Source organism: Terrapene carolina, unplaced genomic scaffold (assembly GCF_002925995.2).
Source record: "Terrapene carolina triunguis isolate 2854851 unplaced genomic scaffold, T_m_triunguis-2.0 Scaffold142, whole genome shotgun sequence".
NCBI lineage: Eukaryota > Metazoa > Chordata > Testudines > Emydidae > Terrapene > Terrapene triunguis.
Window position 1 is genome coordinate 885310 of NW_020664493.1, and position 17643 is coordinate 902952.

Below are 17643 nucleotides of genomic sequence, written 5' to 3' on the forward strand. Positions count from 1 at the left end.
ACCAGGGTGACTCAGCCTTGACCTGGAGGGGACTACTGAAGGAGTGAGTGTGTGTCACAGGGCTTGTCTTCACTCTTGGGGTAAGTCGACCTAAATTACACTACTCCAGTTATGTGAATAATGTAGCTGAAGTTGACATAGCTTAAGTCAACTTATTCCGGTGTCTTCACTGCACTGCGATGATGGGAGACACTCTCCAGTCGACTTCCCTTACTCTTCTTGGAGAGCTGGAGTACCGGAGTCGACCAGAGAGTGCTCTTCACTAGACCTACTAAATCGACACCTACTAGATTGATTGCAGCAGCGTCAGTCTCCCCGAGAGTGAAGACCAGCCCTTAGCCTCAAGACCCAGGTGATCTTTGGCCACTCTGCTGTGACAGCTAATAGATTGTCAGTTGTTGCCAATTTTGGTCCTGGCTTTTGTGGTGTATAACTATCCACTGGAGACTGGACTGAGATCCCAAAACTGTATCATCATCATAATAGGCATCAGTATAGGAACACAGATACATAGACAGATAAAACTTAGCACTGATTCCTAAGATTTTTTAAGTGCTCTGCAAAGGTGGGTGAGCATTATTATCCACATTTTACAGCTGGAGAAACAAAAGATGAAGGGCCAGATTGTAAAAGCACTTCGTTCCAAGAATAGTCCCACTGAAGTCAATGAGTACCCGTATCACAACTTGGGCCTCAGGGTTTGAGTACATGGTAATGCAGTCTGATCTGCGGGAGTGTAAATTGTAGAGCGCTCTCACGAGTTGTGCTCTATCTGCCCCATGTAGACCCTGTACCTAGTGTGTGTTAATGAAGTCCTGTTTGAAACAGGACTACATCATCACGAACTAGATACTTTTGAGTTCACACTAGCAGGGTCTCCATGGGGCAGTTAGAGCACAACATGTGAGAGTGCTCTACAGTTCATACATGTAGACCAGTCTGTGACACCATGTAGGCAAGCCCTAAGTCACTTGTCTCAAGGTCCAAGTGAATCAGAGGTGAAAATGGTAATAGAACCTGTCTCTCCTGACTCCCTGTCTAGTGCCCTATCTACTGGACTACACAACCTTGCGTGTAGTTTTTTATTTTTTAAAATAGACTAATATGATGGATATTTTTATGTTGTCCCTCTTGGGAATTGTTTACACCATGAATGAATGCGGGTCTCTTTTTAAAAGCAAGTATCAAGTAAGTGGGAAGGGTGTCTCCCATTCTAATACTTTGTTTTTACATTTCCTTGTTGAAGCTTTTTGTGTCCTTTTTTTCTCTCCCTGGGAAAGCACTATCCTTGTGGTATTTCTACAAGACACAGTGTAACTTCATGGCTAGTGGCAACTCTACTACCCAAAGCCCAGCCTCAATATCTTGGGGACCAGGAAGAAAGAATCCTAGTACCCTTGTAAACAGCACCTTACTACCCCAGTAGGGAAAGGATTGTTTGCACAAAGCAGGAGATTTCTCCCTTTTTTTGCCATTCCCTACACTTCCCTCTCCAAGCCTTCTGCACACCTCCTGTAGGGAGGAATTGGGATCCATGCTGCACTGGGGTGTACAACACATGCCCTCCCCAAATCCTGCCCCTTCTTTGTGCAGCAGAGATCACAGTGGCTTTGCTGCCAGAGGTCCTCTGGTCCCACCGATGTGCCCTTTAGTCAGGGGTGAAAGTAACTTAAAGGACTTACCGGTACTCCAGAGTCCTGAGCAGGGGGCGTTGCCTCAAACAGAAGAGGCGTTGCCTCAAACGGAAGAAGCGGGATCTTTAAATTCTCCGGGCCCTTTAAATCACCCCCGGAGGTCCTAGCTGCAGAGGTGGCTGGGAGCCCTTGGGCTCAGGGGCGATTTAAAGGGCCCCGGGCTCCCGCCGCTACCACAGCGGAGCTCTGGGCCCTTTAAATCACCCTGGGAGCCCTGCCACTGCTACCTCAGGGCTCCGGCAGCGGGACTCGGGCGGCGTTTTAAAGGGCCCAGGGCTCTGCCACTTCGGGGGCTCAGACGGCACTTTAAAGGGCCCAGGACTCCCCTGCTGCGGGGACCCCCGGGCCCTTTAAAGCGCCGCCCGAGCCCCGCTGCCAGAGCCCAGGGGCAGCCGCGGCAGGGCTCGGGCCGGGATTTGAAGGGTCTGGGGCTCCCCGCAGCGGTGGAGCCTCTAGCCCTTTAATGCGCCACCCGAGTCCCGCTGCCGGAGCCCGGGGGCAGCGGCGGCGGGGCTCGGGCCAGGATTTGAAGGGCCCGGAGCTCCCCTCAGCAGTGGAGCCCCTGGCCCTTTAAAGAGCCACCCGAGCCCCTTTAAATCACCAGCCGGTCTGGTCCGGCACGGCATACTGGCTCTTGCCGGTACGCCGTACCGGGCCGTACCGGCTTACTTTCACCTCTGCCTTTAGTGAATTCCTACAATGTTCTTCATCCATACAAAAATCTGGCCATCTGCAGTGGTGACAGTTAAATTTTGGTGTGAATCTCAAAGATTAAAAGCAAGTAAGGTGATACTCCTCTCACCCCAAATAGTCTTTACATGTTATATTATTGAGAACCTTTGCTTAAAGTGTTTCCATCATGAAAATAATTGTATGCTTAAACTACTACTGTAACACCCACAAGTTAATCAGTGTGTGACAGTGAGACATTCATGTGAAATTGCAAAAAAAATAGATAGATTTAAAAGGGAATGTGTCAGGGTATATTCACAGCTATACATAGTGTTAATGGGAACTGCATAACTATATCTTATATAAGATTCAGGTATACAGTTCCCATTAACGCTACTGTAAATTGCATGGCTAAATTCCAGTGCTACTAGCTGAAAATACATTTCCAGTTTCTTATTCATTAGACATTTACTCTCTCTAAAAGAAAAGTTTGATTCAGCCACTCTTGTTCTTCTTTCACACGCTTGTGAAAATAAGCTGGAACCCAGCTGTGTGAGTGAGGCATTTGAATTTTGAACCTCTAGGACTTTAGATCCTATAGCCTGAATCCATGCATTAAAACTGAAAAATTCCAAACAAATCAGAAAGGAATGTCTTCTATAAACAGTGTTGTTAGGTTTCATCTCCATGGAGAGTAGCAGTTGGTCTATAAGAAGAGCCTCAGTAGTACGTTTTCTGTTGCCAAATCCTGCTGCTTTGGTATTTTGGAGTCTGTTCCGTGGAAAAGTGATTTCAAGAGAAATGAGTAGGTCAGCTGCATAATTTCTAGTGATAGTTTCTAATGGTATTTTTATGACTCATCAGCCTCACATAAGAGCAAGTGAGAAGATTGTTCATTTACTGTTTGGAAAAAAAACAGAATTCTCTCTTTTATTAGTGATTCTTTAATATCTCTGTTTCTATTTATCTTTTTAAAAACAAAACGTGTGCAACTTCCAAACTGTATTCTTAGCTAATATATGTATCTTTGTTCTCCTATTACTGTTCCTCTGGTCTTCTGCCACCCCCCTCCATTGTATTCTATGCCACCTGTCACGTCTTGACCATATTTAGATTGTAAGCTCTGGGAATGTCTTCTGCTTTGTGTTTGTAGAGTACACCGCCTCACGGGGCCCCAATACTGATTGAACTGACCCTGGGTATTACTGTAATATGCATAATTAAAATTGATTTGTATCAAGTATGTAAAGGCAAACATAGTAGACACTGATGTTAATATTAATTAAGAAATGGATAGTGTAAAGAAGTGCTGTTTCATGGTAAATATATTCATATAGGTGAATACACAGACCAGATTAATGACCGCATGTTGAAGAGCTTTATGCTGTATTTTAGGTCAGCGACCCAGTGGCTGCTGAGTTCAGCCTGAATACCCAGATGTTCCTCCTCTCTAAGAAGACTCTCTGGTTATCTGATGGCTCGATGGGATTTGGGCAGGAGAGCGATGTTGCTTTCACAGAAGGTAAAATACATAGATAATGGCTAATTTATGTGACATCCCTTTACTGTGTTCCGCTCTATCAGCATTTTCTTTCAATCAGAACAAACTACCACCACGTGTCTTTCTGCTTTTGCCAGGCCTAAATGGGAATTGGCCATGTTGCTGGTCGCCATTCAGGGTTAGACCTGTTCAGCTCATTGCTCACTTCTCAGGGCAGCAATAATAATAATAGCAGTTTTTATATTCTAAGTACTTTACAAACATTGCTGATCCTCTAACAACATCCCTAAAAAGTAAGGGTAACTGCCCCTGTATCCCTCCCACCCCTGTGGTCCACTTCAGGAGTGCCCAGACAGGAGGTCTCTTGTCTCCAGTCATCACCTATCTCTGGGCACAACCCTTGTCCCCCTCCTTCTAACAGGGAAGTTTTAAGACTGCTCAGCTCTCTGCCTTACACTGGGATATCCCCAGCAAGCCAGTCTGCGTAATGGCCAGCGCCTGTGGTTTGGCTACGAACAATGTATTGCCAGCAGTTACAACTTACCACACCACTCTGTCTAAGCAGACATGTTTATTCTTAAGGCAAAAGCATTACAGAGAAACCATATAAAAACCATAAACAGATTTAAATACCCACTAAGTATACCAGGAGTCGCCAGTCAGTCTGGTGGGGCCATAGGAGGCTAAAGTCTTTCCAACCCTTCCTCATGGGTTGGGACCCCTCTTGGACAGAAGGTCCTGTCCAATTGCTGGATCAGAAAGAGAAGGCCCCAAGTCAATCTAAATTCAGCCTTTTTATGCCAGAAGCCTTTTCTTTGTCTTTTGGTCTCTGGAAAACCCAGTTTGAAGCAGTATATGCAAGCCTCTGCAGGGAGTGGTACCTCTCTAGAGATGTTTACAACCTAAGTGATTCACCTTAATGACCGGCCACTGTTTTTGATTCCTGGAGGAGCTGAGGCAACCCTCCCCCATTACACTGCATACAGTCCTGACCCAGAGTGATACATAAAGTTAATACAATATGGTCCTACGAAGATAGTGCATGGGATGCTAATATCTGGCATGTAAGTGGGTAAGTATTAATAGTCCTCTTTGTACAGATGGGGAAAACAAGGCAGATTAATTGATTTGTCCTCTCAATGGAAATCAAAGTCAAAACTGAGATTAGATTTCAGGAATTCCTGCTTTGAAGGTCTAAGCTCACACCCCAAGGAGGAGCAGCCAGATCCAGCAAACAGAGCTCTGTACTGGAACTCAGGAGACCAAGGTTCTATCCATTTCTCTGCCACTGATCTGTTGTGTGCCCTTGGCAAATCACCCAGCCTGTGTCTGTCTTGGCTATTTAGAATGTAAGCTGTTCAGGGTAAGGACTGTCTCTTACTATGTGGTGGTACAGTGCCTGGCATAATGGGACTTTAGTCTCTGTCAAAACCTTTAGGTGCTTCTGTAATACACATAATAAATAACAAGCCACATATCTCTCTGAAGACAAATTCACAGTGTCCTATTCACTATAATGGTTGTTTGACTCTTGGACATGGACTACCATGGTCTGCTACTGGCAGTGCTCTTTTGTTGCATATTTTTTGACAACCCACAAGTCTTCTATGGGTTTAGCAAGCAAAACCTGCCTTAAATTTTGGCAGGCAGGAGAAAGTCTTAAAAACTCCACGTCTCTCTTCGGTTTTGGCAAAGTTAGATGTGAACAGATTTAATCAAGTGTTAAGAGGCCAGAGTTGAAAACAAAACCACTTTGGAAATAGAGGAATGTTTTCCCATAGAGTAGATGTCATTTTCACTGTGCCAAGTGCTGCCCATCTAACTAAGTATTAGCAAGTTCTTATGCCCTGTGGCCAAGGTCTTGCTGATATAGAAGAAGGTATCTTGCTATTCCAGACACATTTTTAGAAGACAAAAGGCTGCAGTCCAAAATGGGATTTGGGGAGGACAGAAGTGGCTCTGTATACCTTTGCTCCTTGTGAATTATGGGTCCAGAAGCACCCAACTCAATTTTTGAGCAGCCCTAGTGGCTGCTTTAAGTTATAGCAGCCTTGTATGGCCACTTATGGGCTACTCTGCTGGCCCAGAATAGATGGAGCACAGTACATTCTAGCCATGCCTCTTCCTGCCCCTCAGGCAAACCCCTAAGCTGGGAGCTCTGCAGGAAGGTGTAGTAGGACTACACCAGCCATGGAATGCAACCCATTCCCTACTGCCAGCGAGATTCCTGCCAGCGAGACTCCACCTGGGTTCCAGTCCATTTATGTTGCTAGAGCTATGCAAAGGAACTGGAGCACAGCTCAGAATTGAGGTCAATTTGTTAAAAGGAGCATGCTTGTTTCTTATAACCTGCTGTTTCACAGTATACGTGTCTGACCACCATCAGCTCATCTGACGTACTTGGATACTTGCTTTACAGAATGATATATTGTATTTGAAACAATGATTGTTTTCAGGTGATATTATATATGGTCGTGTGATGGTGGATCCAGTACAGAACCTGGGTGATTCCTTTTACTGTAGCATTGAGAAGGTTTTCCTGTGCACTGGAGCAGATGGATATGTACCCAAGTATAGTCCACCAAATGCAGAATATGGCTGTCTAGCTGATTCTCCATCCCTCTTATATAGATTTAAGATTGTGGTAAGTGTTCTGCATTTAATCAAAAGCATGTGTAATTTTTTTTTTCAGATTTTCAACACAATTTGTTATTTTGAGCTTGCTGCAGGGCAAGGGTCTCTTAAAAACATACCTACCAGAAGATGTTAGGGAGGTTCCCAAACCTGAGCCATCCTTTGTAGGTGACAAATCTGAGGAATTGTCACAGACTGAAGTGTCACTAGAGGAGGTTTTGGAATTAATTGATAAACTTAACAGTAACAAGTCACCGGGATCAGATGGCATTCACCCAAGAGTTCTCAAAGAACTCAAATGTGAAATTGCGGAACTATTAACTGTGGTTTTTAACCTGTCCTTTAAATCAGTTTCTGTACCCAATGACTGGAAGATAGCTAATGTAATGCCAATATTTAAAAAGGGCTCTAGAGGTGATCCCGGCAATTACAGACTAACGTCGGTACCGGGCAAATTAGTTGAAACAATAGTAAAGAATAAAATTGTCAGACACATAGAAGAACATAAATTGTTGGGCAAAAGTCAACATGGTTTCTGTAAAGGGAAATCATGTCTTACTAATCTATTAGAGTTCTTTGAAGGGCTTGTGGACAAACATGTGGACAAACATGTGGACAAGGGGAATCCAGTGGACATAGTGTACTTAGATTTCCAGAAAGCCTTTGACAGGATCCCTCACCAAAGGCTCTTACGTAAATTAAATTGTCATGGGATAGGAGGGAAGATCCTTTCATGGACTGAGAACTGGTTAAAAGACAGGGAACAAAGGGTAAGAATAAATGGTAAATTTTCAGAATGGAGAGGGGTAACTAGTGGTGTTCCCCAAGGATCAATCCTAGGACCAATCCTATTCAACTGATTCATAAATGATCTGAAGAAAGGGGTAAACAGTGAAGTGGCAAAGTTTGCAGATGATACTAAACTGCTCAAGATAGTTAAGACCAAAGCAGACTGTGAAGAATGTCAAAAAGATCTCACAAAACTTAAGAAAGAACAGGAGTACTAGTGGCACCTTAGAGACTAACAAATTTATTTGAGCATAAGCTTCCGTGGGCTACAGCCCACTTCTTCAGATGCATAGAATGGAACATATAGTAAGGAGATATATATACATACAGAACATGAAAAGGTGGAAGTAGCCATATCAATTCTAAGAGGCTAATTAATTAAGACGAGCAATTATCAGCAGGAGAAAAAAAAACTTTTGTAGTGATAATCAAGATGGCCCATTTCAGACAGTTGACAAGAGGTGTGAGGATACTTAACATGGAGAAATAGATTCAATTTGTGTAATGACTCAGCCATTCCCAGTCTCTATTCAAGCCTAAGTTAATGGTATCTAGTTTGCATATTAATTCAAGTTCAGCAGTTTCTCGTTGGAGTCTGTTTTTGAAACTTTTCTGTTGCAAAATTGCCATCTTTAAGTCTGTTACTGAGTGACCAGAGAGGTTGAAGTGTTCCCCTACTGGTTTTTTAATGTTATGATTCCTGATGTCAGATTTGTGTCCATTTATTCTTTTGCATAGAGACTGTCCAGTTTGGCCAATGTACATGGCAGAGGGGCATTGCTGGCACATGATGACATATATCACATTGGTAGATGTGCAGGTGAACGAGCCCCTGATGGCATGGCTGATGTGATTAGTTCCTATGATGGTGTCACTTGAATAGATATGTGGACAGAGTTGGCATCGGACTTTGATGCAAGGATAGGTTCTATAACAGGACTATAACAAGGTTTAAAAGAGAACTAGATAAATTCATGGAGGTTAAGTCCATTAATGGCTATTAGCCAGGATGGGTAAGGAATGGTGTCCCTAGCCTCTGTTTGTCAGAGGGTGGAGATGGCTGGCTGGAGAGAGATCACTTGATCATTGCCTGTTAGGTTCACTCCCTCTGGGGCACCTGGCATTGGCCACTGTCGGCAGACAGGATGCTGGGCGGGATGGACCCTGGGTCTGACCCAGTATGGCCATTCTTATGTTCTTATGTTCTTCCATCAAGTTTTTGACTTCAGTTCTAGTCTAGTGCAGCTTGGTTAGGGCATAATATTGTTATCCAGGATCTTCTGTGTGCTGGTTACAACCTTGTTAATCCCACTAGGGACTCTCAGCACTTGTGGCATATCTTACAGTTTGACTTGTCAAGATAACAGTATGACATGTTGCTTGTATAGTCTCATATGTTTAGGCTTGGAAGGATTAGATTTTTATCAGTAAAAGTTGAGGAACATTGATTTCACTGTACACACACAAACCACAAAAATATTTCCATTGATGATAATTAAAGTTTATAGATAGGCAAAATAAGCAAAATGCTGCTTGAGAACTTATTAGAGTTTGATTTAAGGATATTTACTTTATGTATTTTGACATGTGATGTTGACAATTTGGGTTTAAAGCTTTAACTTTTTGAATCTCAACATCTACTGTCATTAAATGATTATTTTCTGATGCCCATATTGTCTGACCTGCCCCATAGTTTCCCACAACTGTGAAAATTTAAATAAATAAAAATAGAAAAAATGCTTTAAAATAAACATCGATATTTTCCATCGAAATTATTTAAAAGATCATCGAAATCTGCCAAGCCTACATATATTGTACGTTTCAAAACAGGAAAACCCACACCAGAAGTAACAAGAACAGAATAACTTTGATTTTCAGGAACAGGGAATTTTACTTATTAAATGGGAATAGTGAGAGATCTCAGTTGAATGAGATTTGGTTGATATGAGGAGCTGTACAAATGTTGATAAAGTGTAAGAAACAAATCAGACCCCTTGGGTGTCTGTTGGGGCAGGCAGAATTATTACCCAGGTTTTGGATTTGATTCCCTGTATCCATTGTCATTACTGTCCATTCCTGAATTGGTGGAGGTGTGCTGTGTATGGATATGATGCCATCTCTGCCACCTCTCTGATTTCTCAGGTACAGTTTTCCCTCAGTCCTTTTGGATTTGTCAACACCTGCTATTTGCATTACCTGCTCTGTCCTGGCAATAGTAATCAAGCAGTGGTTCTGGCTTCCAGATAGACCTCTTGGTACATTTAGAGAAGGAGAGGAGTCTACCTCTCAGCTGAGACTGCTCTTTTCATTCCAGCATCCTTAAAAAGGACCCTACAGTAGCAGCTTTTTTCATTACATTTCTCCCCCAGCTTTGACTATGTTTCTTTTCTATTTACAATGATTTTCCTAGAGATTACATAGTGGAAAAATGCTTCTTCAAATTGCATGTGTCCAACAGAATAAGTGAGAAGCTTTCATAATCTTCCTCACCTTCATTTTACAGTGCTTAAATGCTGATCTGTGGGAAATAGTGATCAGAATCTTGAAGGCAGAACTTGCTATCTCCTTTTCATGTTGCACAATACCCCAGTACTTGCCTCCGAAGAAAGAGATCCCCTTGAAAAGGGGTACCTAACCCTTTATAAGCATTCTGCCTAGAACTTGACCCTCGTGTCTGCAAGTTTAGGAGTGCAGTGAGATTCACTGAGAGGACATCTCCCTCATGTTTGTCAGCAGGGGGTTGAGTCATCGTGGTGGGTCAGTCAGTGGGTGAGACAACCTAGAAGGGTTGAATCAAATATTGAATCATTTTGGGTTCCTGGGTTTCCTTGGAAACTGAGCCCCTCGTACCATGGCACAAAAATCTCCTGTGGAAGGGAGGGTGAAGTGAAGGGAATACGCTTAAATCTTATGTCCCCTACCCCTCTCTAAGGCAGGTGTCGGCTACGTTTGGCACGTGGCTCACCAGGGTAAGCACCCTAGCAGGCCGGGCAAGTTTATTTACCTGCTGATGTGGCAGGTTCGGCCGATCGCGGCCCCCACTCGCCACGGTTCACCGTCCCAGGCCAATGGGGGCGGCGGGAAGCGGCGTGGGCGAGGGATGTGCTGGCCGCGGCTTCCCGCCGCCCCCATTGTCCCGGGATGGCGAACCGCGGCCAGTGGGGGCCGCGATCGGCCGAACCTGCCGCGTCAGCAGGTAAATAAACTGGCCCGGCCTGCTAGGGTGCTTACCCTGGCGAGCCGCGTGCCAAACGTTGCTGACCCCTGCTCTAAGGTATGCCTCCTGCCATGGTCCAGAGTGGAGCAGCAGAGGAAGGTTGATTGGACAGATCTGGAGGGGCTGCTTCCAGGAGCTATCCAGGGTTGTCCAATGTAGAGTAGTCATCTGATCATCTTCAGCCTAGGGTAAAATTTTCTAAAGCATCTAAGTCTCATTTTCAGAAGTGACTTAGACTCTTAAGGAGCCTAAGTCCCATAACTTTAAATGAGACTTAGACTCCTAAGGCTACTTTGGTGCTTTTGAAAATTATACCACTAGTCTAAATAGAAGGAAAATTAGTCCTTGCCAGACATCTGCTCCTTTTCCTTAAGGGAGTCAGTGAGGTGGTTTGAGCTGGCAGAAGGTCAAGGATGGTCAAGGACTCAAGTTTCAGGGGGGGAAGTTAGGCATTGTTTCTAGGAGAGAGTCGTTCAAGCTTTTGATGTTAGTGTCTTAGAGCCCTCACCTATTTACAATTTAAAGGTAATTTGTGAAATGGGAGAGGAATGGGTTTCTGCCTGTCTTTATAATAATCTGTAAAGAAGGTGTTGAAAGGATTTTTTCTTAAAAAAAAAAAAAAAAGGCTATAGAATTTCGCTCCATTTTATTTCTATGGCAAAAATCCTCAGGTAGTAAAGAAATTAGTGCTAGTCAGATGTAATCACGATGTTGCTGAAGAGCACTTTTTTTCCTTAGGAATGCACCAGATTACATAAAATTGTATGTGTTGATTATGTTCCTGGGAAAATTGCATTTCCATATGAATATAAAAACTTCTTTCTTGGCGGAAGTGAATGTGCGAATGTACAATGCACAAACAGAATTATTTTTCCCTTTCACCATTTAGGACAAAGCTCAACCAGAGACACAAGCCACAAGCTTTGGAAATGTGCTTTTTAATGCAAGACTAGCAATAGATGATCCTGAGGCAATTCCTTTAGTCAAGCAACCTGGCTCGGATGGATTTAAAGTAGACTCAACACCACTGTTTCAGGTGAGCAGTCTATGGGTCAGCCTCAAGAATACTGTGCTAAGAATCTAAAATAGAGTCAGGCATCATATAAGGAAATACTTGATTATAAGAATAATGAACTTGAGGATGTGTAAACTGCAATAAGGACACCAACACCATTGAAGTCAGTGAATTTGCATAGGTGTAAACCAGTATAAGTGAAAGCAGGGCCCAGAATATTCATGGAGATTGAACCAATCCCCTGTAGCTCTCTCTCTCTTATTTTTGTGGTATTTCCCCTTGTTTTTTGCCCTTTCCAGTTTCTTGGGGCTACAGCCCAGGTCACTCATGTACCAAGCTGTGGTACATACGTACACTGCAAAGTTTAAAATTATTTGTAAATGATGATAAAGTGACCTGCTTTTGACTCCAGTCCTGGATTGGGAGGTGGAGGTAGAGGTGGGGGAAATCTAGAGAGGAAAAGTTCAGGATGAGTGATGAGGAGAACAGTGGACTAGGACTGGCCTGGAGCTGTGCTAACTGCTCTTGGAATTGAAGTCTCAGAGAGAGATGAGGTGGGGGAGCTTGGAAGGCGCATACAGGGCAGGGGAACTCTTATCCCAGTATATTTTAAGGGCTTGATGCAACTCCCATTTAAGTCAATGGAAAGATTCCCACTGACTCCAACAGGAGTTGGATAAGGCCTTAAATGCACCTCATAAAACCTTTCAGAGCAGGGCTCTTCTCCTCTGGACTTTATACACCAACCCAACATAAACTTTTCAAGGTTAATAAAAAAAAAAAAAAAAAACTGGCAAAATCAAACAAATGCTTACTGAGTTAAGGTCGAAAGTACGTTTTAGCAAAGTCCAGCTAACTAAAGTTACCAAAACAGTATCACTTTCTGTACAATCATTCTACACCGTCCAAAGCACAAAACCCCTAGAATGTCTAGAAGTGAGCAGGGATCCAACTACTTCCTCGATGCCATATCTTTCATTCATGCTCAGCCTCTTGATTTATGCAACCCATACAAATTTTACTTTGCCCCTTTAACATTTGCAAAAACATATGTGAAGGTCAAAATAACCAAGTAGAAGAAACAATAGGGAGCCCTTACTCTGATTGCTGAACATTTTAAGCACATGTGGAGTCCCATTAAAACCAGTGGGATTGTTTGAATGAGTAACTGCTCACCCATGTACGTAAGGGTTTCACAATCTGGCACATAGAGATTGTAAAATCCCATTTGCTATTTAAGGGTTCTGTTTCCAGTAATAATCTAGTCATTTGTTCTGCCCTCTTAGACTGCAACACAATGAGAATGGCAAGAGACAATGGTAGATAGGTATACGGAAGGCAATGGAGGGATAAAAGTAAATTATAGGAAGGTAATGCTGACATGGTGTGTCAGGCGGTAAACATAGTTTATTAAAATTAGATATGGACTAGCTATAAAATGCCCTAGAGAGACAAGGTGGGTGAGGTAGTGTCTTTTATTGGACCAACTTCTGTTGGTGAAAGAGACAAGTTTTCGAACTACACAGAGCTCTTCTTCAGGTTTGAAAAGACTTGTCTCTTTCACCAACAGAAGTTGGTTCAATAAAAGTTCATCCACCTTGTCTCTCTAATATCCTGGGACCAACGTGGCTACAACAACGCTGCGAACATGAAATGGCCTATTCATTGCATGCCCTCTTTTTGATGAGCTGGTGCAAATTCAAGGCCAGATTGTGGCTCACCTCTGGTTGGGCATGCATAGTGGGCAGAATATGCAATGATTCTTTCTCTTTTGGAGTACAACCATAACTGTAGTCTTTGCACAAGGACTCTGTGAGGCCAATGACACTACAATCACCAAAAAAGGCCAGGGAGGAGATGGCTCATGCTCCTCCATCTGCACCAGGCAGCAATGGAGGCTGGCTATGGAGGGACTCCACGCCCTGTGTGTAGCAGATGGCATGATTGCCAATTCCTGCTGGGTGCTTGGTATGTGGCATATTCTTTCTGAGCATGGCCTCAGGAGTGCTATCCAGGCATTTCAGGATCAGATGATGAAACAGCTTGCAATTTACTTCTCAGTTTGTATTGGTGTTTAACCGCTTCATCGAGGTGGGTAATGTTGAACAAAATGTTGTGTTTTCTAGGTGTCTTTGGGTAGAGAATGGTACATACATACAATCTACACTGTGAGATCAAAAGAAAGTGCCAACCGAGGTATTGGCAAAAGAAGTGTGGAGTACCAATATCACTCTCTGGTCAGTGGTGGGAATCCAGGAACTTCAATGCAGATACGTCAGAAGAGAGGGGTCAAAGAAGCTCCAGAGCTTGCTAAAGCAATTGGCATAGAAAACAGCAGAGGAACTAACATTCAGCACATAGCTTTGGATCGCACCAACAAGAAACAGTTCCCACAAAGAGAAGTTACAGTCAATGGAATTCTCCCCAGGGAGCTGAATAACAGGAACCCAGAGGTCAACATAGTCACGATCATTGGCGGAGCTGCTGCTGTTTTACTTGCCATCGGTTTAATTGCAATTATTATTTTGCTGTTAAAGCATAAGCAGAGCTCAGAGAAGAAAGAAGTCGCAAAGGGGTCAGGGAGCAGTGAGCCAATGATGCCACCACATAATTACACTAGTGACAGCTCTGAGGTTTGATTCCAAGACCATGGGATTTGAACCTGTCTCCAGAGTGCCTCAAAGATAAACTTGAACTGCTCCTTGTTAGCAGAAGGTCACCATTATGCTTGGAAATTAAAAGATCGGATGGCTCTAGCTGTACTTGAAAATACCGATTTGAGCTCTTGCTACCATTCTCACACATAAAGGAAGAATCCAACCCAAACCTCCTGTTTTGCACAGTAGGCAATCCTGATGTCCGTACATCATGCACTAACGTTAAGCTGCATTGCAAGAAACTGCATCGCAAGGGAGAGATTTTTTTGTTTTGTTTTTGTGTTTTCTTTCAATTAAAAAGAAGAAATTATCCAAAGGTGCTAGTGGGCCCCTCTCGGCAATACAAAAGGAAGTCTCTTATTACTGTACTCTTGTCTACTTGGAAGGTGCAATGCTGACACTCTCTGAATGATTTCTCACACAGAACTTCCTTGTTGTTGTTGTTAGTCTGTAGAGTGTGAAAATCCTCTGGCCTGATTCATCCCAGTTAGAGTCCTTTGGCTTCAGTTAAGTTACACCAGTGATGAATTGTATCCCTTGCATTTAACTGACATTTCTTCCAAAGACAAATAGATTAGTCACAACAGAGTTATAAGCAGGCACATATGCCAGGATACATTACACATTCTTCGCTGGGAATTCACAATCAGCTATTTGACCTGACTTTTTTTTCTTCTTCTGTTTTTTTTCCTTATTTAAGTTTATATAAAACCAAAGAATATGATAATGTCCAAAAGGAAGCTTGATTTTTACAAACGCTGGATAGTTGTGTCCTCTTACGCTTATAATGGATTATAACAATATTTGTACAGTAAATTGTATTTGTCAGTGCACATCCAACGGTGGGAAATGCATGAGTTGGTAACATTGCAGTGTCTAGAGGAGGGGTAGTGTTAGATTCAAAATGCAGAAGACAAGGTTCTGTCCGAACTGAGGCTATGAATTGTGATGTAGAATTCAGTGCTTACTAGGCAGTTACCATATTACAAGTGGCAACAATGGGAAGAAAATACAAACATTTTATGGGAGCAAGTTGTATTTATTAAGTTGATGCATAATCATTGTGCCTCTTGAGAAACATACTGTTTTATGAGTAACTTCACTTTTGGAAGAATAATTCTAGTTTTCTCTGTCTTTTTGGTTAAGGTAATATGACAGCAGCATGTTCTGCAGAAGACTGGATCAATGGTGCTTCATTACAGTGTTTATCCAGTTAGGGCCTGATCCACCCAAAAGGTGTCTCTGCAGCTGCTGGCCCACAGAAGCTCTGTCATCTCCACAGTCTTAGTCAGTTGTCCTTGCTCTGAGAGAGTCTGACCCTCTCTCACACGTGCATAAAGCAGGAGTAATTCCATTGCAGTCAGTGGAGTTAAACCAGTGTCAAATCAGAATCAGGCTCTTTGTGCTGTTTCTAGAACATCCTCTTTCTCTACTATAGAATCACAGAGGGACCCATCTGGACTCTTTTACTCTGGAGTTACACTGATGTGAGTCCAGTGACTTCAGAAGAGTTACTCTAGATTCGCACCAGTGACTGAGATCAGAAACTAACCCACTGATTCCTTATGGGTTTATCTTAATGGGCTGTATGATCTAAAGACATTTTCAGTGCTCTCAGGGTATGTCTACACTGCAGTTAGATACCCACAGCTGGCCCATGCCCAGCTTACTTAGGCTCGCAGGGCTCAAGCTAAAGGGCTGTTTAAGCCCAAGTCAGCTGGCATGGGCCAGCCATGAGCATCTAATTGCAGTGTAGACATACCCTGAGAGCCAAACCCTACCTTTCTCCTGTTTAAATCAGCCAGAAAGCATACTGGCCTTCAAATGTTACCAAACATTTTTGGCCTGAAACAGTTATTTACAGAAGCCCAGAAGGCACCCTATGTATTATAACTTTCTCCCACTAAGTCCACCATTGATGTGCTTTATGTCTCTAATGTTGATGTGTTTTTGAGACCCATGTTATAACTCATGCCAGATATAGCAAAGATTTAACTGGCAGATATTTTTTGCTTTTACCTCAAATTTACAAGTTGATAAGTAGCAACAACAATCTAGGGCCAAATATGCCTCTGTTTCTGCATACCAAGCCCACTGAGATCAATGGGAGTAATGCACAGCCAAATGCAGGATTTGTCCCCTAGGTTCTACATGTACAGCGAACCAGCAATAAATGACTCTATAGTAAAACGGAACACATGTAAATAATAGCACACTTCAATATTTATAATGGGCCTGTTTTCTACAAGCAGAGAAGTAATTTAAAAAAAGTTATAATAAAAACAGAAATTAGGGATTTATCACCAGAGCTGTTTTTCTGCTTTTGAATGTTAACAAATAGGAATGCTATTTGGTAACATTGATACAAGATCTTCTTGTTATTCCTTTTATGAAGTCAATCTGGGACCCATTTATTTTACAAGCCAAATACTGAGCCTGTTAGACAGTATAGTAATTACTTTAAACAAGCCCAATGCAATTACTAATTACTCAGAGGACTTTGTAATAGTACAGTAAAAAGCAGTATCGCACCCTTAGGTAACTGAGCAGTTATCCAAACTCAGTTTATTTAAAATCTTTGTTGGGGATTAAAGCCTCTAGTGTTTTGGGTTTTTTTTAAATTAAAAAAAAACAACACTAGATAAAACAATATAGAATCAAAGCTGCTGATAAAAAGGGGGGGGGGGGAATCAAACACTGAAAAGATAGACAAGTATCAATGAGATCCATGAGGTCAAATCCTGAAATCCTCTCTTACAAAACTCCCATTGGTTTCAGTAAGGTCTGCCAGATTTGTGCCATAATTAACAAATTGGGTTTCTTAGAATTCAGAGGGTTATAAATACATCTGTAACAGAATGCCTTTTTATTATGGCTTCAGGATTTCAGTTTTCACCAAGATCATTTGAGGCCTATTAACATTTGCCCTTCTGCTTAAAAAAGGGCTTTGTGAATAGTAATTTGAATAAGTGCCTCAATCCCAGTTTCTGTGCACAGATACATTTATATTTATCTATACACTCAATAAATTAACTGTATATATTTAACTATTTGCAGATTTTTGTACTGAGCCTACTTTCCAATGGAGAGATTATACTACCATCAATAACCAGCATTGTTAGGACTTTTATACAGTGATTACTGTATTGTAATTTGTTGTTTGGATGCATATAGATTTTGTTACACTGTCAAAATGATTTGCACCCATATTTATTTGAAACAACTTGTTTGTTTATGGCTGTTGTATTTGGCATTTATATCAGGAAAAAAATAAAGCTACTTCCCGTTTTGGTTACTAATCAAGTATTTATATATAAGTATCAGATTATTGAGAATGGCCAGTAATACACTACTGGGGTAAGTACTGTAATTTATAATTCAGATAGTCAAGCACAAATTTACCATAGTCTGCAATAAAACCTCTTTTTTTTTCATTCTTCTTGTGATTGTTTCCCAATATAAAA

The 17643-nt window shown here is 42.2% G+C and overlaps 1 protein-coding gene across 1 annotated transcript in view; it reads left to right on the forward strand.

Annotated features, from left to right (window-relative positions):
- Positions 1 to 16092, forward strand: part of LOC113406856 (FRAS1-related extracellular matrix protein 2-like) — a 206255-nt gene extending 190163 nt beyond the window's left edge. Inside the window, exons 21-24 of the mRNA XM_026653647.2 lie at positions 3762 to 3888; positions 6324 to 6511; positions 11397 to 11543; positions 13649 to 16092. Coding sequence (XP_026509432.1) covers positions 3762 to 3888; positions 6324 to 6511; positions 11397 to 11543; positions 13649 to 14161 — 975 coding nt within the window. The 3' untranslated portion in view covers positions 14162 to 16092. The remainder of the gene's footprint in view (positions 1 to 3761; positions 3889 to 6323; positions 6512 to 11396; positions 11544 to 13648) is intronic.
- Positions 16093 to 17643: the final 1551 nt, after the last annotated feature.